Source organism: Manis javanica, chromosome 3, assembly GCF_040802235.1.
Source record: "Manis javanica isolate MJ-LG chromosome 3, MJ_LKY, whole genome shotgun sequence".
Taxonomy (NCBI): domain Eukaryota; kingdom Metazoa; phylum Chordata; class Mammalia; order Pholidota; family Manidae; genus Manis; species Manis javanica.
The window spans coordinates 26042655-26070163 of NC_133158.1; the positions used below are offsets into that span (position 1 = coordinate 26042655).

General features: G+C 43.4%; 2 protein-coding genes and 1 long non-coding RNA gene across 4 annotated transcripts in view; 1 reads left to right on the plus strand and 2 right to left on the minus strand.

The window, feature by feature from the left end:
• The window catches only part of LOC140848321 (uncharacterized), a 27334-nt gene extending 12730 nt beyond the window's left edge, over positions 1-14604 (minus strand). The window contains exons 1-2 of one of the 2 annotated variants that reach the window (XR_012128979.1): positions 14420-14604; positions 14101-14269 (exon numbers count right to left, since the gene is read on the minus strand). This is a non-coding gene — a long non-coding RNA (uncharacterized lncRNA). Of the gene's footprint in view, positions 1-13795; positions 13919-14100; positions 14270-14419 lie in introns of those variants that run through there. The other variant, XR_012128980.1, reaches the window with a different exon arrangement.
• LOC108389602 (uncharacterized) lies at positions 10890-13245 on the minus strand. The gene is made up of 2 exons (XM_017648052.3): positions 12502-13245; positions 10890-12110 (listed from the first exon to the last, which is right to left on the minus strand). The coding sequence occupies exons 1-2, from the start codon at positions 13009-13011 to the stop codon at positions 11994-11996; spliced, it is 627 nt and encodes a 208-aa protein (XP_017503541.1). The 5' UTR covers positions 13012-13245; the 3' UTR covers positions 10890-11993.
• On the plus strand, positions 13711-19442 carry BHLHE40 (basic helix-loop-helix family member e40). Its single transcript, XM_017653723.3, has 5 exons — positions 13711-14104; positions 14276-14345; positions 14611-14718; positions 15691-15814; positions 17124-19442. The coding sequence occupies exons 1-5, from the start codon at positions 14025-14027 to the stop codon at positions 17978-17980; spliced, it is 1239 nt and encodes a 412-aa protein (XP_017509212.2). The 5' UTR covers positions 13711-14024; the 3' UTR covers positions 17981-19442.
• Positions 19443-27509: the final 8067 nt, after the last annotated feature.

The window sequence follows — 27509 nt, forward strand, 5'->3', positions numbered from 1 at the left end:
TCGATTGTTAACTACATTTTATAATCTAAATGATCCTGGATGATTTTTTTAAAGTGTCAGTTGGACAAGTTTCATACTGTTTTGTTAGGAGATTTATTAAACACAACTTGTCTTCTCTTTCTTTTTTTTGCTACTCTTATCACGAATCCCTATTATTGCTAAGCTTTACTGAAAGATACATCCAAGCAAAGTCCATATGCACAACTGGCCACCAGATCAGATGTCTTAACTTACCAGGCTTATCTGTCAAACAGCTTTTATTTTATTTATTTATTTATTTTTAAATGCTGAACAATTGTTTGAATTGTTCAAAAGATCCAGCACCCTGTAGACTAAACCAGAGCTCTGAACTCCTCCATGGAACTGCATGATTCTTTGTGGAGTGAATTTACACAGGTTCATTCTAAAAATTTCCATGACTTTTCCTAGATTATCATGGAAAGTACTTGAAAAACGTGTCTAATCACTTTTTTCAGTCCAGTCATAATTGTTATAAACATTAGTTCATATTCCTCAGAATCATCTATTTATCTATTTATATACTTAAAAGCTAAAACTCAAGATTTTCTGTTTTTATTAACAGAAAGCCTATTAGGTTACTGTGGACAACTTCAGCATGGTGGGGAGGGGAACATATGGTCAATGTTACTTTTTTTCTGGACAAAAAGTTCAGGACTCTCAAATTGTTTCCTTGCTTTTGGTCCCAAAAGCAATGGACAGTTGGTATACAGAACACATCCAGGCTTAGAACCCGAGGTCAGCTTCATGAGATTTTGCAGAGAAAAATTCTGGTTGTACTATTAATGTCCAAATTACATCTATGTGACTAAATGCTCAGATAGGCTAAGCAATTACTGGCACTCTACCATCAAAAATAAATAGTATTGACAAACACTAATTAAGTTATTAGTACAATCAGGCACTGTGGTAAGTATTTTAAACACATTATTTAATTTGGTTCTCACTGTGACCCTATGAGTTAGCTACTACTAACCCCATTTTACAGATGAGCAATCCGAGGCTGTAGGTAACTTACTCAAGGCTTTTATCCTTGTTCTCATCGCACCAGGCCACTGGTTCTAACACCTAACAATATTACCCTGTTTTTTTGGACCCCTTAACCTCATTTGTCATTCCCCATTTAATGAAGGCCTTACTCCTTGAGACCACTCTGGTAAGTGGCTCGTGGTTGGTCTAAGGCTTTTTCTTGCTATTGAAGAAGAAAGGCCCAAGAAAAGGAAGAGTGTGGATAATGTCAGAAGAAATTGGGTTTAAGTACTTAAGAGAACAAGTTATTTTTAGGTAAGATGCCTTCATTTGCATGAACAAAACACTGTAATTTTGAATAATTCTTGACTACTCATTAAACAGTTTCCCAAAGGGAACAGCATGCAATAATCAGTTAACCTAGAGCATTAGACTCATAGACTGAGAAGTGACTAGTGGTTACCACGGAAGAGGAGTTGGAGGGAGGGCCTAAAAGGGCACAATACTTCACAATCACAATGTAAGTTGATCACGGGGACTGTTGAACCACTGTGATGCACATTTGAAACCAACATAAGATTGTATAGAAACGATACTTTAATTTTTAAAAAATCAGCTAGCCTAGTTCAAGTTACTTACATGCTTCAAAGTAATATTATTGCCATCTGTGAGATTTGTAAATCCATGAGAGTACAATCATGAAAATTTTGTTTATATAATAATGTGACTGGCACATAGAAAATGCTCAGTAAATGTCTTTCGCTAAAAAACATATTGCAATCTCTTAAATTATCTTTAACTGGATGTCACCAAAACTTTAGACTACCTCCCTCTGTACTTCTGTGAATGGTAAAGTTTAAACTGAATATTTTCAGCTGGTTTATAATTATTTTCCAGATTTCTCCATGCTTTCTTCCTAACGGGGTGGTCTGGATCCTAATCATCTTTGTTTGAGATTCATACTACATTGCTAAGCACAGGAAATGAAGAAAAATTTATTCTCTGTCCTGTTGATGCATGAATTCGTCCTGTCAATAATGTAGGACTAAGAGCTATATCAGAGCTATAACATTCCAATTGGTAAGTCTCTTTGGGTGTAAACAAACAAACCTACCTGGTTATTAGAAGGAAAAGAGGAATGGTGGGATTCAGGGGCTAATTTATAACCACTCCAATGAATATCCTCTGCAATTATCAGTGCCGCCACCCCTCCACATAGCCAAACTCTGGGCTGGACTTCCCAGTGCTACCAAGATCTCCCTCCACATTCCTTCCCCATCCTTCCTCCTTGCAGAGCTGGTGCGTAATGACTCAGGCAGGCCTGAGAGCAGAGCTGTAAGAAGCCTGGTTCCTTAGGCAATGAACTGCCCCTGACTGCAGCCCCCAGTATGTCGGGTGACCATGGCAAGGAAAATGTAACTCCCCAACAAAGAAGTCAGTTTGATGAATTACAGGCCTACCTCCCACTAGATTTCCTCAACATTAAAATGCCACTTTTCTCTACACCTTGTGTGACTATAAGTCACATTCTAGCTACTTCTTGGGAGTTCTTGATTATTGGTTTTATTTAGTTAATTCAGTGAAAATCTTTCCGCGATTGCCTTTATACTATAAACTCACCTTAGTGATAAAATTCCATTGTCATTACTCATCTAAAAAATGGAGGTGTACAAATACAGATAGGTCACCGGGAAGGCAGTACAGCATGGAGAAAACAAGTAATGTCTCTATAGCATCTTACTATACTGGTGGACAGTGACTGCAATGGTGGGGTGGGGGGCAGGTGAGGACTGGATAATATGGGTGAATGTTGAAACCTCAATGTTGTTCATGTGAAACCTTCATAAGATTGTATATCAATGATACTTTAATAAAAAAATAAAGGTGTACATAACTTAGGACCTGGCTGTTCATATATTATCAGCATGATCTGGGAACTTGTTAGAAATGCAGAATCTCAACCTCAACCCCAACTCAGAACTAAGAGAGAATCTGAATTGTAACAACATGTCCGAGTGATTTGTATATAGAGTAAAATGGAAGGATCACTGCCCTAAGAGACAGAGACAGATGACAGAGTGGGACTCTGACCAGAGAAGAAACCAACATATTTTGGTGCACTGTCCATTCTCTGAAAGTAAATGTCAATGTCACTTGCTGGGTGCCAAAGCATCTCTTCTTTGCCTTAGTCTGTCTTTCTGTGTATGTGAGTAGCACTTTACCACCTGTTTGACAGACTATGATGCAAACCTTCATCGTCCTCTGTGTTGTTAGATTAGATCCCTGTACTGGCTTGGTATTTCAAATGTTCAGTTCCTACAAATTGTGTGGTTTGTGTTAATGCCTATCCACCTTGTCATTTCTAGTAAGAGTTATTTATCTAGAGGATTACTGCTTACAAGTCAGGTGTAAAGGATTACAAGAGATTGTCATTTCCACCCTAACACCCAAAACAAGTCAGGGAAGTGCAGAATAATCGTTGATATATATTAAAAACCCGTCAGAGAATGGAGGGACACAAAGAAATCTAAATGAACTAAGCTTAAGAAAATGACAAGTTCTACATAGACAGAAAAGACTCACGGGCATTATCACCTCTGGTGGAATGGCAGAAGGAGGAGGAGTCACTCGGTGGGGATGAGGAGAACTCGGCTGAAATGCTAACAAACTCATAGCACCTGCCTGTGGGCTGAGAAGCTGTAGCCCCAGAGCAAGTCTGCACCTTCCCCGGAGTCCTCACTGGCACATAGGGCTGGAAGTAGTGCACCAAATTTGGAGGCAGGGAAGAAGGGTTGAGGAGAATTCCTTGAGGCATTTTAGGTTTTCACAAAGTCCAGGAAGCTGCTAAGGCCTAAGAGGGACAAAAGGACTGGAAGAAATCATCTCCAGAGGAGCAGAAAGTGGGGTGTGGGGGGATGGGGGGATGTCAAAGGGCAAAGAGAACTCAGAAAGCTATTAGCTGGGCAGTGAAGCAGTGCAAGACCTCCCACAGTCCTCAAACCTGGTAGCTTGGTTTTGAAGTACAGGCAGATCTCAAGAATATAACCAGGGCTCAGATACCAGGCTTTGCTGACAGGAAAGTCCTAATCTCACCCTCAAAACATTTGAAAGCAGCAGCAAGCTGAATCAAACTAAAGCCACAGTAAACCCCAGACCCAAGTCAGTTATGGATTAGATGGACCCAGCCTCTCTTGGAAGAAGGGGCTTGCTCTTTTTGGAGGTAAATATCATTTACATTCTAATTTTCTTTCCTTTAAAATATTCAGCATGCAAATAAAAAAAACCCCAAGGCCTCTGGAAAAGCAAGAAAATGTGTCTTCTGTTTAATATAGAAAAGAAGCAATAGAAACAGATCCAGAAATAGCCTAGAAATTGAAATGCTCAAACTGGGTTATTAAAATAGAAAATACCTATAATATAAAAACATGGAAAGATCTCATGGAAAGGAAGGCAACATGCATGGAGAAATAGGGAATTTCAATGAAGTAAAAATCAGAAAAAAGAGCCATATAAAAATACTAGAAATGAGAAATACAGTATCAAAAATAAATTCATTATATGAGTTAAGTAGCAGACTCAACACCAGAGGAAACTAAGCATCTGACAGGGTTTGGGCCAATTTCAAACAATCCAATACATATATTGTGTCCCAGGAATAAGAGAAGAGGGACAACATGGAACAAGAGATTGCTGAGGCTTTATTGGCAAAGACTTATCAAAACTGGTGAAAAATATCAATTCGCAGAACCAAGAACTCAGCACGCCCCACACAGAATGAAGACAGAACAAACCATACCTAAACAAATCATAGCCAAACTGCTGAAAACCAATGCTAACTTGGTAAATCTAAAAAGCAGCCAGAGAGAAAAAAGACATAAACATAAGGGATTGATGATACAAATAATAGATGGTTTCTCCTAAGAATCACTGGAGGCCAGAAGACAACAGAATGCTTACAAAGTGCCAAGAAAAACGCTGTCAAATGAAAATCCCATACCCAGTGAAAATACACTTCAGAAATGGAGGTGAAATAAAGGCATTTTCAGGCAGAGAAAAGTTGGGAGAATTCATGTCCAGTGGACCAACAGTACAAGAAAAGCTACATAAGTTTTTTAGCCTAAGCACAAAGGATACCAGAAGTAAACAGACTACAAAAAGTATGAGCACCAGAAAGGGTAAATAGATGGACAGATGTTAAAGTTTAGTTTTCAAAGTAAAATCTCTACCTCTATATTGATCTCTGTGTATAATATTTTAAGACTATTGACTATTTAAAGCAAAGAACTCCAATATTTCATGAGTTTATAGCATATATAGAGGTAAGTGCAAACAACAAGAGCTGCAAGGTTAAGAGGGGGAATAAATAGAATTATATTGTTGTAAGGTTCTTTTACAGCCTGTGAAGTCATATGACAGTATTTTTTCACACATTGTTTGAAGGTAGACAGTGATAACTTAGAGATGCTGAACATACTCTCTAGAGCAGAGAGTCCTAAAGTACGGTCCCCAAACAGACAGCAGCAGCATCTGAGAAATTATCAGACAAGCAAATTTTTGAGCTCTATCACAGACCTACTGAATAAGAAACTCTGGGAGTATGGCCCAAAATCTATGTTCTTATAAGACCATTTCTAATGCATACAAAGTTTAAGAAACACTGCTCTACAATAGCCACTAGACTATATCACTAAGAAATACACTTAAAAACAGAAGATAAAATAGAATGATTAAAAAATGCGATACACCTAAAAGAAGGCAGGGAAGTAGGAACAGAAACAAAGAATAACAAGGATAAGTGGAAAATAAATACCAAGACAGGAGATTTAAACACGACCATATTAATAATTACCTCAAATATAAATACATTAAACACTCTAATAAAAAGGCAGATATTATGAGATTGATATAAAAGCAAAATCCAACAATATGCTGTTTATAAATAGGCAAATCAATTATAAAGATACAGGTTAAAAATGGGACTTCTTTTTATACAAAGCTTCTATACAGCAAAGGACACCATCAAGAGAACAAAAAGGTATCCTACAGTATGGGAGAATATATTCATAAATAACATAACAATAAGGGGTTAACATCCAAAATACATAAAGAGTTCATGTGCCTCAACACCCAAAAAAAAAATAACCTGATTAAAAAATGGGTGAAGGATCCGAACAGACACCTCTCCAAAGAAGAAATTCAGATGGCCAACAGGCACATGTAAAGATGCTCCACCTCGCTAATCATCAGGGAAATGCAGATTAAAACTACAATGAGATACCACCTCACACCAGTTAGGAAGGCCAATATCCAATAGACAAGAAACAAAAAAAGCTGGCGAACATTTGGAGAAAGGGGAACCCTCCTACACTGTAGAAATGTAAATTAGTTCAACCATTGTGGAAACCAATATGAAGTTTCCTCAAAAACCTAAAAATAGAAATACCATTTGACCCAGTCATTCCACTCTTAGGAATTTACCCTAAGAATGCAGGATCCCAGTTTCAAAAAGACATATGCACCCCTATGTTTATCGCAGCACTATTTACAATAACCAAGATACAGAAGCAACCTAAGTGTCCATCAGTAGATGAATGGATAAAGAAGATATGGTACATATACACAACGGAACATTATTTAGCCATAAGAAAAAAATAAATCCTACCATTTGCAACAGTATGGATAGAGCTAGAGGGTACTATGCTCAATGAAATAAGCCAGGTGGAGAAAGACAAGTACCAAACGATTACAGTCATCTGTGGAGTATAACAACAAAGCAAAACTGAAGGAACAGAACAGCAGCAAACTCACAGACTCCAAGAAGGGACTAGTGGGTACCAAAGGGAAGGGACTGGGGAGGGTGGGTGGGGAGAGAAGGAGCAGGGGATTAAGGGGCATTATAATTAGCATTCACCATATAGGTAGGGGAAGGCAGTATAGCACCTAGAAGACAAGTAATGACTTCATAGCATCTTACGACGCTGATGGACAGTGATTGCAATGGAGGGAGGAATTGATAATATGGGTGAATGTTGAAACCACAATGTTGCTCAAGTAAAACCTTCATAAGATTGTATATCAATGATACCTTAATGAAAAAATAATAATAATTTTTTAAAAGATACAGGTTGAAAGCATAGGATAGAGGAAAATATATCATGCAAACACTAAGCAAAGAAAAGCAAGAGTGATTACATTAATAGCAAATAAAATAGACTCAGAATAAGAATACCACTGGAGGAAAAAAGGAACATTTTTAATGATAAGAATAAAATCATCAGGAAGACCTATCAATACTAAATGTGCATGTAACTAAGAATTGAGTTCCAAATGCATAAAGCAAAAATTCACATAAAATGGACAAATCTACAATCATAGCTGCAGAGATTTTAACATTCCTATCTCAGAAATTATAGGAATATAGATGAGAATCAGTGGAGTGATATATTTGAACAGCATTGTCAACGAGCTTTATCCAGTTGACTTGGTAAAATATTACTCCTGATAACTACAGTATACACATTCTTCTCAAACCCACAGGGAACATTCATCAAGATAGGCTACATGCCGCACAATGAAAGATGTCATAAGAAATGTCAGAGAATTAAAGTCTAATAGATTGTATCTTCAGACCCAATTGTAATAAATTAGAAACCAACATAAAGATACGTGGCATTACACACCTATTTGGACAAGCAAAAATAAAAAACATTGACAATACCAAATGCTGTCAGAGATATGGAGAAATGATCTCTCTCATACATTGCAACTGTGAACATAGAATGGTACAACTACTCTGACAAATTATCAGTTTCTTACAAAACTAAACATACATTATTATATGACCCAGGAATTAAAGTCCTGGGCATGTATCCCAGAGAAGAAAACTTACGTCCACACAAAAATGTGTAGAAAAATGTTCATAGTAGGTTTATCTCTTATAGCAAAAAATTGGCACTAAAATGTCCTTCAGTGAGTGAATGGTAATCAAATTGTGGCCCATCTACATCATGGACTACCACTCATCAATAACAAAGAAACTTACTATCGATGCACACAACCACTTGAATGGATGTCAAGAGAAATACACTGAGTGGAAAAAAACTTAATCTCATAAAGTTGTATACTATATGATTCCATTTATATAACATCCTTGAAATGATAATGTTATAGTGATGGAGACCCTATCAGTGATTACCAGACAGTAGGGACTGAGAAGGGATGAGAATGAGTATGACTGTAAAGGGGTAGCACAAGGGGCGAGGGGACTTTGGAGTGACAGGAGTTTTGCACCTTGATTGTGGTGGTAGTTACACTTATCTACATATGTGATAAAATTGCACAGAACTATAACTGCAAGTGAGTGTCTGTAAAACTGGTGAAATCAGAAAGTCGCCTGTGGATTGTACCCATGTTAATTTCCTTGTTTTAATACTGTTTTACAATCCTGTAAGATGTTGCCATTGGGGAAAACTGAGTGAAGGATACATAGAACTTCTTGGTGTTATTTTTGTAACTTCCTGTGATTCTAGTTATTTCAAAAGAAGAAGAAAAGGGTTATTTGGAAAATTCACAAATATTTGGAAATTAAACAATAACCTTCTAAATAATACATGAATCAAAGAAAAATCACAAAAAGTAGTTAGAACATCTTCATCTGCATGATATGAAAAATACAAGTACTAAATATCGTGGGATGCTGTGCAAGCAGTGCTTAGAAGAAAATGTTTAACTTTAAATACTAATAAGAAGAAAGGTTTAAAATTAATTATATTACCTTGTATCACAAGCAACTAGAAAAAGCAGAGCAAGTTAAATCCACAATAACTAGAAGAAGGGAATAAGAAAAATTAAGAGAGAAAACTGATGAAATTATAAGATGAACAAATAGAGAAAATCAACAAAATCAAAACTTGGATATTTGTAAAGATTGATAACTGACAAGTCTCTTAGCAAGATGACAAGTCTCTTAGCAAGAAAGAAAGAAAACACAAATTAACAAAAAATTTAAAAAGGAGTAAAAAGGGTTTATCACTAGAGATTATACAGACATTAAGAGGATAAGACCTTATACCAATAAATTGATAAATCTGAATAAAATAGACAACTTCCCTGAATAACAGAAATTACAAAAACTGATAGAACAAATAAAAAATTTCAATAGTCTGATATCTATTAAAGAAAATGTATTCATACTAAAAAACCTTCCCTCAAAGAAAACTTCAGGACCAGGTATATTCTCTTACTATTAAGAAAGAAATAGTACCAATCCTGCACAAGTTCTTTTAGAAAAGAAAAGAAATATTTTCCAAGTTGTTTCATGAGGCCAGCATTAATCTTACACTAAAACCTGCCAAAGATTACAAGAAAATAAAAACTACAAATATATACCCTTCACAATCATAGACACAAAAATCCTTAACAAATATTAGCAAATGAAATCTAGCAATAAAAATAAGAATAATATATTGATCAAGATAGACTTATCTCAAGAATTCAAGGCTGGTTTAACCCAGGGAAAAAATTATTATCTATTATATTGACAGAATAAAAAAGAAAACCGTATGATTGTCTCAGTGGATGCAGAAAAAGCATTTGACAAATTCAGTGTCCTCTCATCCTAAACTTTCTCAGCATTGATTGAAGAAACTATGTCTCATCACCAGCAAATAACGTTACATGTATTGATGAAACTGAATTATTTTACTCCTACCATTGAGCATAAGGTAAGGATATCTTGAATGAAGATATCTATACTGTTGAATTCAACCAGGACCAGCTGCCTTATTTAACATTTTTATAAGTGATTTGGAAGATCTTCAAGTGTGCAGATGCTATTGATTTCTTTCTGGTGGGGACAAGCCAAAATTACACTATCTCTAGTGTAGAGCCTTTTTCAAATTGTAGGTCAGGATTTGTTGGTAGGTTGTAAAATCAATTTAGCAAGTAGAGACTACAGTATTTTTAAAAATGGAATTGACTAAATTAGACTAGAAAATATCAGAATGCTTACATCAAGGAAGATTGTTTTGTAAAATTTTGTCTGAAATACATTAGGCTAGCTTCTTCCCAAACGGTTTAGGTTTTCCTTTAAGTGAGCAATGGTTATTCAGGAGTACAAGAGAGAGGTAGCAGCAGTGGTTTATCGCTATAGCCCAACGGAGCCTTGGCTTAACTATATTTAAACATAGTTAAGGTGCGTGTGTGTGTGTGTGTGTGTGTGTGTGTGTGTTGAGTCATAATGTAAAATATGTTTTTTACTGTGAGCTGTGATAAAATATGTTGAGCCGCCATAAACATACAAAAAGTGGTGATACCTGAGCAAGAAAGGTGTGAGTCCTTGCAGAGGGCTGTGGACTCTAACTTCCTGCACAAGAAGGGCCTGGGGAACAGAAGAGAATCTTTCCAATGCACAGCATCAGACCACCAAAATGCTGAGCCCCACTGGGAAAGGAAAGAAAAACCCTATCTCTTGTACTTCCTTGTACAAAAGTAGGGTCTCAGTAGACTTAGAAGAGACAAAACAGAGAAGAGGGCTAAAAAATGTCAGGATTACGCAGTGCAGCTGCTCCGTGCTACATTGCACAACTCTAGAGGGCACTCTCACACCGACTGAAATGTGAATGGCTCCCCCTAGAGTGGAACGGTGCACAGCCCATACAACGCTACAAGATGGCCAAAAGTATAGTGATCAAGAGCACAAACTTCGGAGCCCAACAAATTTGGAGTCTAGTTCCAGATCTGATCTGAGGTTCTATAACCTGGGGCAGGTTATTTAACCTCCCTGAGTCTCAATTTCCTCAAGAGGACACATTATAAATCTCTAGGACCTAGTTCAGAGCCTGGCACATAGTGATTCTCAATAAATAAGTGTTAAAGGAATGTAAAAATGAGCTAATATATGTGGCATCACAGGTGGTGGGGAGGAGAAAATTAATATTTACAAGTTTTTACATAGTCTAAAGATTAGCATACACACAGTAAGCATTAAACAGGTATGGACAAAAGATAACAGACAAATATTAAGAGTCTCCAGGATAGATGCAGACTGGGAAGGATTTATTTGGTTTAAATTAATAAAAAGTAATCCAAAACTATTGAGAGAAGAAAATAAAACAGATTAAAAACCACATAAATTGTGATTATGGTGTAACTTTGACAGGGTGGGGGTAACTCGTGAAGCTTGGAAGTACATTTGGAAATCAAAAGTAGGAAATGCATCCATTTCATTATTTCCGGTTGTACGTCAGGTAAGGAGCAAAAAGTATTGATAACTTCAAGGCACTCTAAAAATCAAATGTAGTCGGGAGCCATGGAATCTGCAATGTTTGGGTTCACTCCTGGCTGCACTCGCGACAGCTGAGCGCATGGGTTCCTTCCTCCCCCAGTGCTTATTTCCTGGTGGAACAGTGGTTTTGCCGCAGTCATGACAACCCCTCACCCTTGTTAATGTCGCACAATGGAGCAGGTCACCCTCGATCGAAAGCACAAAGCCAGGACAGGCTCCAGTCCCCCTCCAGAGAAGTGTCATCCCACAAAAGCCATAAATACAATCCGGGAGGGAGGGATCGCTGAGCCCCCAAGTGAGGTCAGCCAGTTAACAGAAAAGGAGGCATTTCTCACACTTGCTAATGAGTTTGACGCTTTAGAAACATAAACAGGAAGTGAGAGATCTCCAAAGCGACTTGAAGGAAACCCACTCCCAAGCTGGTCAACGTGTGAATCCCAGCTCCTCGGTTGTCAAGGACACTGCCCTTTAAGGCTGACCTCCCCAAACCGCTCCGGAGGCTAGCCTTCACCCAGTGCCGGCAGTGACCCCATTTATTCAATCCTTCCCACAGCCAGGTCACTCAGCAGCGGGGTGACTGACCCGAGGCGCGGTGGGAAAGGCTCCCAGTCATTTCTCAACTCCCCGAACTTGCAGGGCAGGGCAGCGCAGAGGTCAGTGAAATCCCCAGCCAGGCCTTATTTTAGTCATGAATTTCCACTGGCTCCCTCCTCTGACTGCATCAGCGCTGCTCACACCGCGGGTTTGGAGTTTCAGCTGTTTTCCCTGCTCCAGGCTGAGTTAGAAGGTCACAGAGTCCGGAGTTTTCCGGGGGAGGTCGGCGGGGGCCTCCGGCGGCCTAAGGAAGATTGAGGAGATCTGGGGTAGCTCGAAGAGGCATTTCGACCCCAGGCTGGGTGCAGTGGGTTAGCTTCTCTCCTTCCTCCTCTACCCAGGTATTAAAAAAACAAAAAAACAAAAAAACAAAAAAAACCATATCTTTTTTTTTTCCTGTTAGCCAGTGGCACCGATATAATTTCCCAGGGCTGCCTTCCCCCCATAGCCCAATTTATCCTTTTCCCAAGGGTCCCTGTAAATTACAGGGCAGGATCTGCGCTTGACTCCCCACAGTGACTGTAGCAACAGGGCACAAAGCCTGGCACAGAGCAGGGGGTTCAACAAATGTGCGTGGACTGAATGTTAATATTTCACTGTGGTGGGCGGATAGTTTTTTCTAGTCTCTCCCTTGCCTCCTCTTTGGTGCAGACCACAAACAGCGCCGCATAAGTCTGGCAGGTCGGGAGACGGCCGACCCCGCTGGACACACCGCGTCGCCCGGGTCTCGGTCCCCAGGCCAGTGCAGAAGAGACCGCAGTCGGCGGCGCTGCGGCCCGAGCCCGGCCACGTGAAGCGTCACGCCCCGAGCTGCTGCAGGGCAGGCGCCGCCGCCGCGGTTGTGTAACGTTGCAGCCGGAGGGGAGGCGACCCGGGAGCCTCTGCTCCGGAGCGGGCAAAGGAGGGAGGGAACGCAGGGCACCGCGCCCGGTATCTTTCTGAGCTTGACTAGTCGAGAGGGCGGGGGCACTGGGGCATCCAGTGGGGTGAGCAAGTGGGTGCCCGTCGGCTGCAGGCTGTGCCCAGAAGCGGAGCTCCCGGGGAGCAAAGGGCCAGCAGCGCACACCCTCGGCGGTCAGGTGCGCGCAGCGTGCTCGGCGGCGGCCTCGGCTGCCCCTACGCTTGGCTGCCAGCCCGCTTCCCATGGGGTGACATCCGCCCCGCCTCTCGGCCCCTCCCCACGGCGGGCAATTCCTGGATGCGGGGCTGCGGGTTGGGGGCAGGGAAGCCGGGACGGAACGAAACAGCAGCCCCTGGGGAAGGAAGGGGGGCCGGCGACTCCCTCCGCTGCGCGCCGGTTCCTCGGAGCGGGCCGGGCGGGGGAGGAGGAAGAGGGCTGGGCTGGAGCGAGCGAGGGGATATTCCTCTCCCGGCTTGAGTCAGACGCGGGCGGATCCGTCCTCCCCCGTTCCCTCCCAGGAGACGGGAACTTACTTCATTTCCCTGGGGCAGGTTCGCCCACGTTACCAATTCCCCCCACCCCCCTCCGGCTCTCCGGCCCCTTCCAGCTTCCGCGTCCCCCACCCGGCTGGGTCGGACCCAGGCGCTGCCACCCCCTTTTCGGGGAAAGGCAGCCGCAGCCGCAGACACCTGGGGGCCGGGGCTGGGGGTGGGGGCTCCCTCGCGGCCGCGGGAGCGTTGTCCAACACGTGAGGCTCATGTGATGAAGCCGGGGGAGGGCGGGCAGGTCGCTCCTTCCCTCCCTGGCAGCGGCCAGACGTGCCTGGAGTCACAGGGTAGAACACGTAGCTCTAACCCACCCACTCGCTCCCATTTAACCCAGCCCGCAGCCTCTCCATTACTCTCCGTCTTCCCCCCACCCCCCTCCGCCCTAGCAGCCCCCCCCGCCGCGCTCCCTCCCGCCTCCCCGCCCGCCCCACTTCTCATTCACTTGGCTCTCACGGCGCAGACAGCGCAGGGAGCACTCACCGGCAGTCTGTGCGCAGAGCGGAGCCAGAGGCCGCGGGGACACCATGCACACCCCCAACTGAAGCCGCACCTCAAAGCCGCCGCTCCCGGCAGCCCAGCGGATTTCAGAGACCTCAGACTCAGAGGAACCCCTGCTGACAGACTCTTCGAAGCCACTTGCAGGACAGTCCTCACACCGACGTTCCGCTGCTGCAGACAAGAGCGCACAGTGGCCCCGACTCGCCGCGCCATGGAGCGGATCCCCAGCGCGCAACCGCCCCCCGCCTGCCTGCCCAAAGCGCCAGGACTGGAGCCCGGAGACCTACCAGGGTAAGTTGCCATCCTTCGGCCCCTTAAAGCCTGAGCTCCAGCCCTGCGTTCTGCGCTGTTGTCTGTCAACTCCGAGCAGCTCGAGGCGCATCCGGGGATTCTTGCCCGCCGGGCTCCCGTGGCCAGCAAGCTCTCTTAATTCACTACCCTTCCCGGCCCTTCTCCCTGCAGGATGGATTTCGCCCACATGTACCAAGTGTACAAGTCGAAGCGGGGAATGAAGCGGAGCGAGGACAGCAAGGTAAGAAGGAGCATGGTGCCCCAGGGGACCCTAGTCCCTCGAACGCGCAGAGTTTGTAAGAAAAGTTTTCTCACTTTGAGGTTGGGGGGGGTATGCGAGGTGTGGGCTCCGTGCCTATACTGAGTGACTTGCAGAAGGCCAGAAGGTGATCCTGGGTGTGACTCTGCTCCGTTGCCCCGTCTCCTATCGCACTGCGGGGTGGGGAAGAGAAGGGCTTCTCACTCCCCTTCTGCAGGCGCCCACCGCCTCGCCGTGCTTTTTGCAGGAGACCTACAAACTGCCGCACCGGCTCATCGAGAAAAAGCGACGTGACCGGATTAACGAGTGCATCGCCCAGCTGAAGGATCTCCTACCAGAACATCTCAAACTTACAGTAAGTGAGAAGCTGGCCCTTCTCCAAAACAGCTCCTTGTCCAGAGGGCGGCCGGGGGTCACTCGCCACCTACAGGCCCCGCTGAAAACTGCAGACCAGATGGCCGGATGGGAGTTGGCGGGTGGTTCTGTTTTGGGGTACCCTTCCCCAATCCTGGGATTTTCTGACAACCTCATGCAAATGAAGGGAGAGGCAGCTGGACTTCTCCAGTTTGGCTCCAACACCAACTGAAATTCCTTTTCAAGAGTTTAAGACTTTCCTTTCTGGTGATTTTCAGAGTTCTCTAGTTTTCCTGACTTGAGGAAACCAAGAAACACGCAGATTTTATTTAACGCTCCCCCTGACCCCCCCACCCTGTAAATAAGGCGACTTGTTTTGGTGTGTGATTTTCTTTTCTTTTCTTTCCTTTTTTTTATGTCCTGTCCTTTCTGGGCAGTAGCCAACAGCTAGTACTAGCTTTGCAGCCTTTAGTTGGGGAGAGAGGAAAAAAATTTATTTGAGGAGGAAGAAGAAGGCTTGGGTGAGCTGGAAGTTAGGAAAGAGTGTCCAAAAAAGAAGCTAGGGGAAGCCTCTTGGCTGCCAGACACAGTAGAAGTCCCTGTCAGGTTGATACCACTGCAGAGAAATGTTATCTCTGGATTCCCCTGAGTTAAGGTCAGCAGCCGCTGCTAGAGAAATGTATCTGTCAGACCTTTTCCCTGAGATAGCTGCCACTTCCAAAATGCCCTCAAAGACAGATGATACCCATTTAAAAATTTTTAATCACGCATATATATATACATAACACATGTATGTATATATATATATATTTAAACATGATCTACAAACTTAAAACTATATTTAGCCAACCAGGAAAGGTTATTTCATTTTTATTTTTCTTTAGGGACATTTCTCTTTGCTAATAAGTGTTCCGGGGTAGGAGTTCTCAGAATTCTCAGAACTCACTGCTGACTAAGGCTTTTTTTATTCCAGACTTTGGGTCACTTGGAAAAAGCTGTGGTTCTTGAGCTTACCTTGAAGCATGTGAAAGCACTAACAAACCTAATTGATCAGCAGCAGCAGAAAATCATTGCCCTGCAGAGCGGTTTACAAGCTGGTGAGTGCCCTAGTCTGGCTATCATCTCTAAAGAGTTCTAGCACAAACAGAGAGCCAGTGTGCTCAACATCTGGCGTAGGAAACATTACTGCAACAAATTGCTTATGCACAGTCGTTGGGGGAAATGCTGTTTTATCTTTCCTGAAAGGTCAGACTTTTCACTAGGAATGCTACTGTGTGCCACCTGGCATGAATACATATTTGTCAAAAAAATATTTCTGTGGCATTTTTGTTGAAGGGTTTCTGGGCTCTGGGAGATTCCCCCCCTCCCATTTAAAATGCCAGCACACCTATAATTTGCATCATGGGTGTTTTACAGTAGTTCTTCTTTAGCCCTCTTTCACTGGAGACTCAATCACTGGTATGCCCCAGTGTTCTCCTGTTTCTCTACTTCCTTATCGCTGGGTGTGTGGTATGATCCTGGCAGGCTGACAGCAGGAGTTTTTCCTGCATTTCATGTGGTTCTCTGAATAGCCACTAGGTATCTTGGTAAATTGCACAATCTAATGAAACCAGTGAAGTTTCATCATTCATTTACTGACTTCCAAAGAATCATAATCACCTTCTAACCTCCTAGTTTCACCCCTTCCAAATGATCCTGTACAGATGGGGGAGGAAATCTTCTACCCACCCACTAATTCCATTTTTCTCTACCCTCCATTCTACGGCTAGTAAAATGAGGATCACAAAAACCTAGCAAGTGTCCTCATTGAAAATAGGAAAATTGTCCTACCTAATTCCTGGGGGAGTCATGCATAGAATGCAAGAAAAAGGCTTAGAAGAAGCCTTTACATTTAAAAATTACAGCATGATTGCGTCTTTTTTAAGTCTTTGAACATAAGTTTAGTTCCAGTGACGTTCCTTCATTCTTTATCTCATTTTATGACCATCTGGTCTCTGTCCAATCTTGCTACAGTAACATTGATATTCTGTAAACTGACTCTGTAAATAGGATGCTCATTGCTGTGTCACTTATAATAAAAATTCAGGAACAACCTATAAATTGAACAAGAGGGGAAATAGTCCATCTCTATTAATTGTGGTCTTTTTCAATGACTGTATATTAATGCAGTCATTACAAATCATATTTTATCTCTGGGTTGTAGAATCATAGATTATTTTTATTCTATTTATACTTCTCAGTGTAATCCAAATTTTCTCTGACCATATTACTTCTGGAGTTAAGAACACATACTGGCAAATGCTATTATGTTAACAAAGAGGAAAGTTCCTGGTCTTTGGAGTATAGGTGTCCAGGTGAACCACAGGGCTTTCTGAAATGTCTTCCTTTGGATCTTTGTTGGTCCAGGTGAGCTGTCAGGGAGAAATGTTGAAGCAGGTCAAGAGATGTTCTGCTCAGGTTTCCAGACGTGTGCCCGGGAGGTGCTTCAGTACCTGGCCAAGCATGAGAATACTCGGGATCTGAGGTCTTCACAGCTTGTCACCCACCTCCACCGTGTGGTCTCGGAGCTGCTGCAGGGTGGTACCCCCAGGAAGCCCTCAGACCCAGCTCCCAAAGCAATGGACTTTAAGGAGAAACCCAGCTCCATGGCCAAGGGTTCTGAAGGCCCTGGGAAAAACTGTGTGCCTGTCATCCAGCGGACTTTTGCTCATTCCAGTGGGGAACAGAGTGGCAGTGACACAGACACAGACAGCGGCTATGGAGGAGAGTCAGAGAAGGGCGAATTGCGTGGTGAGCAGCTGTACTTCAAAAGTGATCGTGGACGCAGGTTCACCGTGGGAGAAAGGATCGGTGCTATTAAGCAAGAATCTGAAGAACCCCCCACTAAAAAGAGCAGAATGCAGCTCTCAGATGATGAAAGCCACTACTCGAGCAGCGACCTGATCAGCTCCCCGTTCCTGGGCCCACACCCGCACCAGCCTCCCTTTTGCCTGCCCTTCTACCTGATCCCACCATCAGCAACAGCCTACTTGCCCATGCTGGAGAAGTGCTGGTATCCCACCTCTGTGCCAGTGTTATACCCGGGCCTCAACACTTCTGCGGCAGCCCTCACCAGCTTCATGAACCCAGACAAGCTCCCAGCCCCCTTGCTCATGCCCCAGAGACTCCCTTCTCCCTTGCCAGCCCATCCGGCCATCGACTCTTCTGCCCTACTCCAAGCTCTGAAGCAGATCCCCCCTTTAAACTTAGAAACCAAAGACTAAACTCCTAGGGGGTCCTGCTTCTCTGCTTTCCTTCCTCCCTACTTCCAAAAAGAAAAAGAAAAAGTGTGAGTGCAGCAAGATTGTTCCAGTGTGTATGCTGAGATAATCTGAAGCATGGAGAGAAGATTTGGGGTGTGTGTGTGTGTGTGTGTGTGTGTGTGTGTGTGTGTGCATCATGTGTTGGTAATAGGACATTACAGCTCCTTTTGGTGTAGGGAAGACATGAAGGATTACCTGACATCAGGAGATATAGGGGGGATTGTAGCAGACCTCTGGGCTTTTCCCCACCCAGAAAATAGCCCCCTCTGATACAAATCAGCTGGATTTTCAAAAGCTTCAAAGTCTTGGTCTGTGAGTCAGTCTTCCCTTTGGGAGCTGGGGCTGTGGCTTTGAGAAAAAGGTACTTTCAAAAGAGGGCTTTCCAGAGTGCAGTTCCCAGCCAGCTCCGATGACCCCACCCTTCTCCCTTTTATTGTCGCTGTGACTCACCGTACAGAGAGAGGGCAGCCAGACCCAGCTTTCTGCAAAGTAGTGAGGTAGCAGACACAGGCATAGCAGGGTGGTGGTTTGGGGAGATTTCCGCAGGCCTGTACCCGGTCCCTGCCTCAGATGAATAAAGAGAATGTAGTTCCCTACTCAGGCTTTTGTAGTGACTAGCTTACTGAGGACCTGAAAGGGCCCCCTGGTACAAGCTGAGCTGCCAGGGAATGAGGGAGGAGCCCCTGGGGCCTCTGGCACCTGTTTCTAGGTCTCACCTAGAAAGTCTTGCCATCCAGGGAACCAAACCAAGGTCTTGAGAGATGCAGGTGCCTAAGTCCAAGCACCCCAAAGTGCAAAAGCTGGGTAACACCTTTAACAAGCAGAGGTAGGCTCGGGTTTTGGTTGTAGTCTAAAACTCCTTTTAACCAAGCTTAGCTTCTTCAGGGCCTAACCAACCCTTGGCACTGCAAGATCCTTTCGCAGGCTAATTCCCCTCAAGCGACGGCATATGGAGTGTCCTTATTGCTAAAAAAGGATTCTGTCTCCTTCAAAGAAGTTGTATTTTTGGCCCAGAGTACTTGTTTCCTGACTTGTCCAGCTAGCCCTGCACCAGCTTTTCAAAATTCACTATGCTTGATGCCGATCGTGTTTTAACTTTCCTTTCCCGTTTTTATTTTGGTATAAAGTTGTTGCCTTTATTTGTAAAACTATTCTAAATATATATTATATAAATATATTGAAAAGGAAAATGTTTCAGATGTTTATTTGTATAATTACTTGATCAACAAAGTGAGAAAAATGAATGTATTCCTGCTTTTGAAGAGAAGAAAAATTTTTTTCTCTAGGGAGAGGTACAGTGTTTATATTTTGGAGCCTTCCTGAAGGTGTGAAATTGTAAATATTTTTATCGATGAGTCAATGTTAAGTAGATGTTTTAAAATAATTAATAAAATAATCCTTTTCCTGTGGAAGAGAAAGATGGTCTCCTGCATTTTTAAAAATAACTTGATTGTGTGATGCGGCTCTTGCCCTCCCCCTTGGCTAAAGGCAATAACTAGTTAATCTTGGTGTCAATTCATCAGCTTCTCATGTGCCTTGTATTCAGTCAGACAGAATCAGCTTAGTCAATTTATAAGGTTAGTATCTGTTTGAAATTTTTTTAACTAACCCATACCAGAGGCTCACAATCACCCTATGCCTCTTTCCAGAATTAAGAAAAAAAGTGCATTTCCTCTCACCCAAGTCTGCTTTTGTCATGGTCCTGAGAACTTGACAGAAAATCAAAGTCTGCAATCGTGGGCCTGAGTGTCTGGGGAGCTCCCTGGACAGGTGGGCACATTGAGAAAAGGTTTAATGGATTACTATGCAGTAATAATGGATGCTGGGGATAGCACCTCTTTGCCAAGGCAGTCTAACTTTTTTGAGTTTAGCAAGGTCGAATGGATATGCCATATCCTGTCTTATTGCTGCAGAAGGCAACATTCCATAATTATTTTCTACATCCTTCCTGGATTTCCTCTCATTGGGTGTGTTTATGCGTGAATGGGTATTGGTGTTCCTTACTCAAGAGCTCATAGGAAGAAAAAAATTCCGTGGGAAATGGCCCGATTGAGTATTTTTGCCTCTCCCCTTCTCTGCATCAGAGGTGCCCTGATGTTTCCTGACAGCCAGTGCCCGGCTCGGCTCGCCATGCTCCAGATCACCAAGTATCCAAGTCTTCCAGAACCCTCTGGTTGTCGGCAGCCCAGGCAGGGAACTTGCCCCCAGGGAGTTCTCAGCCAGGCAGAGGCTCCACCTGCCTGTCATGACTGTTTGCTTCAAATGTCACCTTCCCTGTTTCCTGATGAGCCAGCAGGCAAGAGTGAGCATTGCCGGCCTGGCTTGTGTGAGCTGCAGAATTCGTAGTCTAAAAGGCACAGTTGCCCCTAGGCAGCAGAGTGTCAAAAAGGCATAGTTGCCCCTAGGCAGCAGAGTGTCATGGAGAAGCCGTGGAACAGGAGTCAGGAGATGAACTGGTGGGCTGATCACTGAACTGGTGGTCCATCTAATTTCCCCTTCTACGCCTGTGGACTAGGTAAATAAGGATCCTAAGCCCTTCTTCTCACATGTCCTACATCAGGCAGACGGCAACTATAAGGGCCACTTTCTCCCAGCTTTTTAGGGCCTGCACCTCCACGTCTCCCACCTACTATGCCCCCTGGGTTGCTCCATGAATTACTAGGTTTTTCTGGCCAGACTTTTTTAGTAAAAACCTAAAGGGTTTTTCAGGTTTACCCTACGGATGGAGCCCCAGGGTTAAAATCAAGGCCACACTCCTTTTTTGTACACCCCTCTTTCCTTCCTGGGCCGTGACTCAGGGAGTAGCTGTGGGGACAGAAGGAAGTGGTTGGAGCAACCTGAACTAAAAAAAGGTTTGAGGGTTCAACACATAGTCAACCCAGAATCCCCCTGCTGGAGTTTGCTCCTATTAAACACCCCAAAAAGAGGCAACTGTCCCTGGGCCTCCTTTTCTGCTTCTAGTTTGCCCTTGACCTTCCTTCTCGCCCAGTTGCAGCACGTTCCAAGCAGCTCTGTGGAGGCAGAGGAGGGGCCTGCACCCCAGCCTTTTGCCCATTTGGGACAAAGAGGATCTCTGTTTAGAAGGGGTGTGCGCGAGCGTGAGGGGGTGAAGCACTGGCTTTGGGGCCGAGGAGAGGTGGCAGGAGGCCGGGAGCGGAGGCTTGGGATCTGGCCGCCTACAGACAGGGCGTGATCCTCCGGGCCTGCCGGGATGGTCTCACCCAGCGCTGACCTGCCTCGCCTGTTGACACAACGTCACGTTTCCGACTGCAGCCCTTTCATGTGCGGCCCGCGGCTAAATGCGGCTGCTGGTTCCTGGAAGCAGACGTGCCTGGCACCGCGTCAGCAGAAACCTGATCCCCGGGGAAGCTTGGCACGGCCACGGGATCGCTGGGCCCCCAGAATAGGGCCTGGCAGCGGGTGCCCGGCAGCTCCCCCGCTGGCGCCCAGCAAGAGGGAATCCAAGCCCTCTCCCAGAGGGGTGGGGTAGGGAGCTGGATTTAGGCAGGGCGTTGGGACCAGGGCCTAATTAACTAGAAGCTAGAAGCTTCCCACGGGTCATCGCTCATTAATGAAGCCTAACAACCTAGCAGTACCATTATGAGTACTATTAGAATTCACATTTAGTAGATAAATAAAAGTAGGCTTAGAGAGGGGAGGTAACTTGCCCAAGGTCACACAGCTTCCAAGTTGTTAAACCATTAGTGGGATGGTAAATAAGTGTCTCTCCTTAACTAGATCCAAGGTGAAGGCTTTCAGGTTCTTCTTGTTAATGTAATAATACAAATACTATACTACTATTAACAGCAAACACATCAGTAGCAGTTTCTATTTGTCAGGCGCTCTTCAAAGCCCTCCACATACAGTAACTTAATTTTCATAGCAACTCCATGACTTGGTATAATTATTATGTCCCTTATATGGTTAACAAAATGTGGGCCCAGAGAGGTTAAGTAACTTGTATAGGACCACACAGCTCCAGGGGTGAACTGGAATTTAAACCTAGGCAACTTACATCCAGTGTCTATGTGCTTAACTACAAAACCACACGGCCCTTCTTGCTAAATAATAGTAATAGTGATATTAATAATAATAGTAAAAGGAGTAATAATTGCAACTGTTACTACCATGTTTTGAGCATTCTATCTGTGCCAGGCCCTATATAAAGCACTTTATGTGAATTATCTCTGTAGTAACTGTGAAGGGTAGATATTAATATGACCATTTTACAGATGAGAAAACCAGAGCTCAGATTAGAAACAGGCCTCCTCTGGGGTGACGCATCATGTACAGGACAGAGCCATGCCCTTTCTCTGGTATGCAATTGCTGTACTGTTGGGCTTGGACCTGCGTTACCTCTTTTATCCTCAGAAGAGCCCTGCGGAGTAGGTACTCGGATCCCCAGGGTGTGCATGAGAGAACTGATGCCCAGAGTAAAATTACCTGCCCAGGTCTTCATTTGCTTCCTTACAAATACTCCCACACACCATCCTGTAGCCAAAAGCGAGCCCCTCTAGTTAATGAACTTACCCTGTAGGGCTATCTGGGTTAAAGGCAGGTGGGGGAGGGTAGCTATGGACTCTGCTGAGAAGCAGAATCCAGGTTTGAGGAAATTCTATGTCAGATCTTCTGGGGTGGTAGTAGAAGGCGTTCCTGTTCTCACATGTCCCTTAAGTTAAGGGAGGTGCAGGTAGTGGGTCCTGGGAGAGTGGCTCCTATGGACCACCTGGGGTAAGGGACTTCTGCTGCAAGGAAGGCAGGAGGCCAAGACTGGGTTCCAAGCTCTCTTGCTGGAAGGGACCCTGGGTGGGCTTGGAGACCAGGCCACTGCACCTTCTGCCCCTCTCAGGTTCCTTCAGCCCACCCGCAGGCTGACCCTCTCTTCAGCCTGTGGCCATCTCCCTGAAACATGGCTGGTGAGGGGCAAGCAAGAGAGGCCACCTCGCTCTGTGGGCCAGTGTCTCAGGCTGGCATGCTGCCAAGCTCTTCTGCACACCTCGGGAGTCCACTTCGAGGCTCAGGGAGAATGTATCGAGTTACCAAGCGGTTTCATATAAAGACTACATGTTAACAGGATCGGTGTGTTCTCCTGAAACACTGAGGTGACACAGGGCACAGAGGGAGGGAAGGCTCTGGCCTTCTCACCCCCTCTTCAACTGCAGAAGCTTCCTTTTTCCTCTGTCATAGATTTTGCAATGGCTAGTTTGAACAAGAGTTCCATTGCTAAAAAATCCACAAACAGGTTAGGAAGGTACCAAACAACATCCCCTTCCTCAGGCACGGCCTTCACCTCTCCCGCCTCTTTCTCTAGGATTCAGGGTGAGGCTAAGGCCACTCAAAACCATCCCTCACCCAGCACCACCCCCCTGTTTAGCCCAAGCCATCTGTTTGGCCCGATTACCACAGAATAACATGAGACGGGCGAAGCCTCTCCCACTGGCTGTGGAGGCCACTGACATGCTTGTCTCGCGCCTGGGCCATCCAGTCTTGTGATGTGGCTGGATTTGGGCCCAGAAGGTTTCTTCCAATATAGATGGGGCCCTCCCTTCCCAGAGGAATCTTAGCAAAGACACTGAGGTGGGACACCAGGAAATGAATGAATCACCAGGCTGCTAGGTGGTGGGATGAGCCTCAGGCTATGGCCAAAAAGATGGGGACAGCCAGCCTCTGCTACTCCTAAATCCTTGCTGTGCTTTCCCCGCATTCACCCACCCACCTTTGAAAAGGTGAAAGAAACTTGTTCTTATTTATTTGAAGAAGAAGTGTGTATCTTTGGAAACTACATTATAGGCGGTATATGGAACTAGGGATTATGCAATCTCTGGGGAATTCTAGTGGGGCTGAGGGGAGGAGGGAGAAATAGTCCCTCCCCAGGAAAAAAAAAAAAATAGTAAGACATGTGTTTCTTAAAGCTTTTAATAAGATAACTAATTTTTTGGTATCTTTTTTTACCATGGAGAATTTTAAACATGTACAAAAGTAGACAGAAATAACAAAAGAAAAAAGGCCCAATTTAAAAGTGGGCAGAAGACTAGATAGACATTTCTCCAAAGAAGATATACAAATGGCCAAAAAGCACATGAAAAAATGCTCAATTTTATTAGTCATCAGGGAAATGCAAATCAAAACCACAATGAGATACCACTTCACAGCCACTAGGACGGCTGTAATAAAGAAAAAAACAAAACGGAAAATAACAAGTGTTGTCGAGGATGTGGAGAAATTGGAGGCTTCGTATGTTGCTAGTGGGCATGTCAAATGATTCACAGATGATGTGAAAAATGGTTTAGCGGTTCCTCAAAAAGTTGCACTTAGAATTACCATATAACCCTGCAATTCCACTCCTAGGTATAGACCCAAAAAGACTGAAAATAGGTACTCTGACAAGGTCATGCATGTGTGTTCATAACAGTACTATTTGCATTAGCTAAGAGATGGCAAGAGCCCAAATGTTCATCAAAAGATGGATGGATAAACAAAACGTGGTATAGATATACAGTAGACTAAAAAGAAATGAAGTACTGACATGCTACAAGAGGGATGAACCTTGGAAACATTATGCTTTGTCAAAGAAGCCAACACAAAAAGTTGTCTATTGCATGATTCCATTTATATGAAATATTCAGAATACATAAATCCCTAGTGACAGAACACAGATTGGTGGTTGCCAGGGGCTGGAGGGAGGAAGAAGTGAGAAAAATTTGCTTAAAGGGTATAGGAATTTTCATTTGGAGTAATATAAATGTTCTGAAACTAGATAAGAGGTGGTGGTCATTGTACAACTTTGTGAATGTGTTGAGTGTCAGCGAATTGTTTGCTTTAAAATGGTTAATTTTTTGTGAACTCCACCTTGATAAATTGTTTTTTTAAAAGGAGACAGAAGATCATAATGAACCCTCTACAAATCAGTTTCTTGGTTTTAACAGTCATCAATTCATACACCCTTCTGCTTTCCCTACTCATATAATTTTGAAGCAAATCTGGACATTAGATCATTTCATTTCAAATATTTCATTATATAGCTCTGAAAGATAAGTATTCTTTTAAAAAAGAGCTACAACAGCATTATCATATCTAAAAAAATTAACAATATGGAAACGAATTTTTAAGAGTAATTCTCTGAATAGAAATACAGAATGGCTTCAAAATCTGAAAACATAAAAAGTGATCAGTGGAAAAAATTGCTCCCCTGCCCTAATTCATCCTCTTCATCCTGGTTCCTCTGGCCCCACTAAAAGGGCCAATCCCCCTGGTCATCCACAAGTAGGCAGGTAGGTACTGTTTTATTTACTTTCGAACTTATTTATGTTTACATATGCAAATATGAATGTGGGTTATCATTTTGCCTCCTTTTGTGATAAAAAAACATACTACTTACATTGTTCTGCACTTCTATTTAACTTGCTATATCTTGGAGAGCTATCCCCAATGATACATAGAAAAGCTTTTATTTCTTTTTTATAACTGCATAGTATTCCATTTTATAGCTAGACTATCATTTATTTGACTAGTTCCCCACTATGGATGGACACTGTTGCTTATTGCTGATCTTTTGCTGTTACCAAAAGGGGTGTAATCACTGATTTTATACATATGTCATTTTGCAAATGTGTAACAATATTTACAGGATAAACTCCCAAAGTGGATTGCTGGCTAGTACTATGAGCATCTGTCATTCTGACGGATGTCACCAAACTGTCTTCAGTGGGACTGTGATGGTTCATATTCCTTTAGCAACCCAAGGAGAGTTGCCTCTCTAGGAGGCAGTTTGCAAGAGATGTTGGAAGCCTTGGAACATGGACATCTGGAGACCAAGTGATTCCACTTCCAAGAGTTATCCTAAGGGAGCTATTAATCAGGTTTTCAAAGATTAAGCTACAAGGATGGACATTTCTGTGTCATTCATAGTAAAAAAAAAATTGGAAATCAGAAAAAAAGAGGCATTTAAGAGATTGGTTGAGTAACGTATGGTATGTGTCAATGCTGGGTTGCTAAAGAGTCATGAAAAAGTATGTTGGGAAAGTATATTCATTATTATTTATTATTGTTAACGGGAAGAAAGGTCACAAAAAGTATATTAAGAATGACCCCATTTTAAAAATAAGGAATAACATATATCCTTTCAAATCTCCTTTGCCTCAGTTTCCACACCTGTAAAATGAGGGCAATAATAAAATAATAATCAGCTCGCTAAGATTGCTGTGAGAATTAAATAAGGTGAAATGGCTAAGATGCTCAGACGCGTATCTGGGACAGAGGAAGCTCCATGTCAGGGTTAGCTAAAATGAGTGTTATCGCTATTACCATTTTTAATTGCATTATAACACCATAAGAGAAAGGCCTGGCATACAATGCAACAAAATTTTAACTAAGCAGGACTTAGAATTATTGTTATTTTGAGAATTTTTGCTCTTCTCTATTTTTTCTTTTTTTTTTACAATGAACACATGTCATCTCTGTAATATATATTGTATCATGAAATGCAAAAAAAAAACAACAACAAAAGGACAAAATTGGAATTCTAAGGTAGTCTTGGAAATCTGTGCTCAGCAGAGCCTCAGGAGATGATGTGGAAAGAAAGGGCAGGAGGCTTTTTGGCTTGTCAGCTCAGCCTCGGGCAGAGCCAATCCTACACACTAGCAAGAAGGCAACTCCCTCCTATGCGCAACTGAAAGGAAGGGGAAAGCTCACCCTGCCCCCACGCACAAGCTTTTAATAAGACGATGACAAAAAGGTGCAAATACACTCAGTAGCCCAGGAGGGTCTTAGGATAGGGGACTGATATTTTCACTGCTGTGCCCCTAGCATCCAACCAGAGACAGAGCAGAAATTCAGTCATTGTCTCCTGAATGAAAAAGTGAATTGGGATCTGCCACGTGACCTTAGGACTGTTCTTTCACTTCCTTGAGTCTCAGTTTCCTCCACCACCAACTGGGAATATTAGTGATCTTATAGTGGCTGTTGTGAGGATGGAAACAAAAAACAAACCTGTATGCAGAGTATGTAGCACCTCTCCTGATCAGGTACATGGCAGGTGCACAAGCATTTGTTGAATAAGCGAATGAAAAGAAAGAATGACACAGGAGCTCATTCACACTAAAATATAAATGACTGATAGCATTCTTCCTGAAAGAAGCTTCTTAGGGTCTAGAGGGAGAAGCAGGAAGAGAGCTAGTATATATACCAGACTCTGTGTTAAGTACTGTATTAGGCACTAGGCATGCATTTTCTTGTGCAATTTCCATTTTGCACATACAGAAATTGAGACTCAGTGGGATCTAGGGACTGACCCAAAGTCATACAGCAAGCAGATGGCACAGCCAGGATTTAAACTAACATATGACTCAAAAGTCCTGCCAAAGAGCCCTGATATCAAAATGGACAATGATGTGAGGAGGCAAGGGGGTCTGGAGGGTCCACCAGAGACAAGATTTTCCCTCTGAGCACGGTGCTGAATTACCCAATAGGCACACTGAACACATGCTCAGGG

Coding starts and splice junctions, on each gene's coding strand:
- LOC108389602 (XM_017648052.3), bottom strand. CDS start 13,011: ATGGGAAGCGGGCTGGCAGCCAAGCGTAGGGGCAGCCGAGGCCGCCGC. Junction 12,111..12,501: donor TGGTCTGCACCAAAGAGGAG/GCAAGGGAGAGA, acceptor AATCTTCCTTAG/GCCGCCGGAGGCCCCCGCCG.
- BHLHE40 (XM_017653723.3), top strand. CDS start 14,025: ATGGAGCGGATCCCCAGCGCGCAACCGCCCCCCGCCTGCCTGCCCAAA. Junction 14,719..15,690: donor CAGAACATCTCAAACTTACA/GTAAGTGAGAAG, acceptor TTTTTATTCCAG/ACTTTGGGTCACTTGGAAAA. Junction 15,815..17,123: donor GCAGAGCGGTTTACAAGCTG/GTGAGTGCCCTA, acceptor TTGTTGGTCCAG/GTGAGCTGTCAGGGAGAAAT.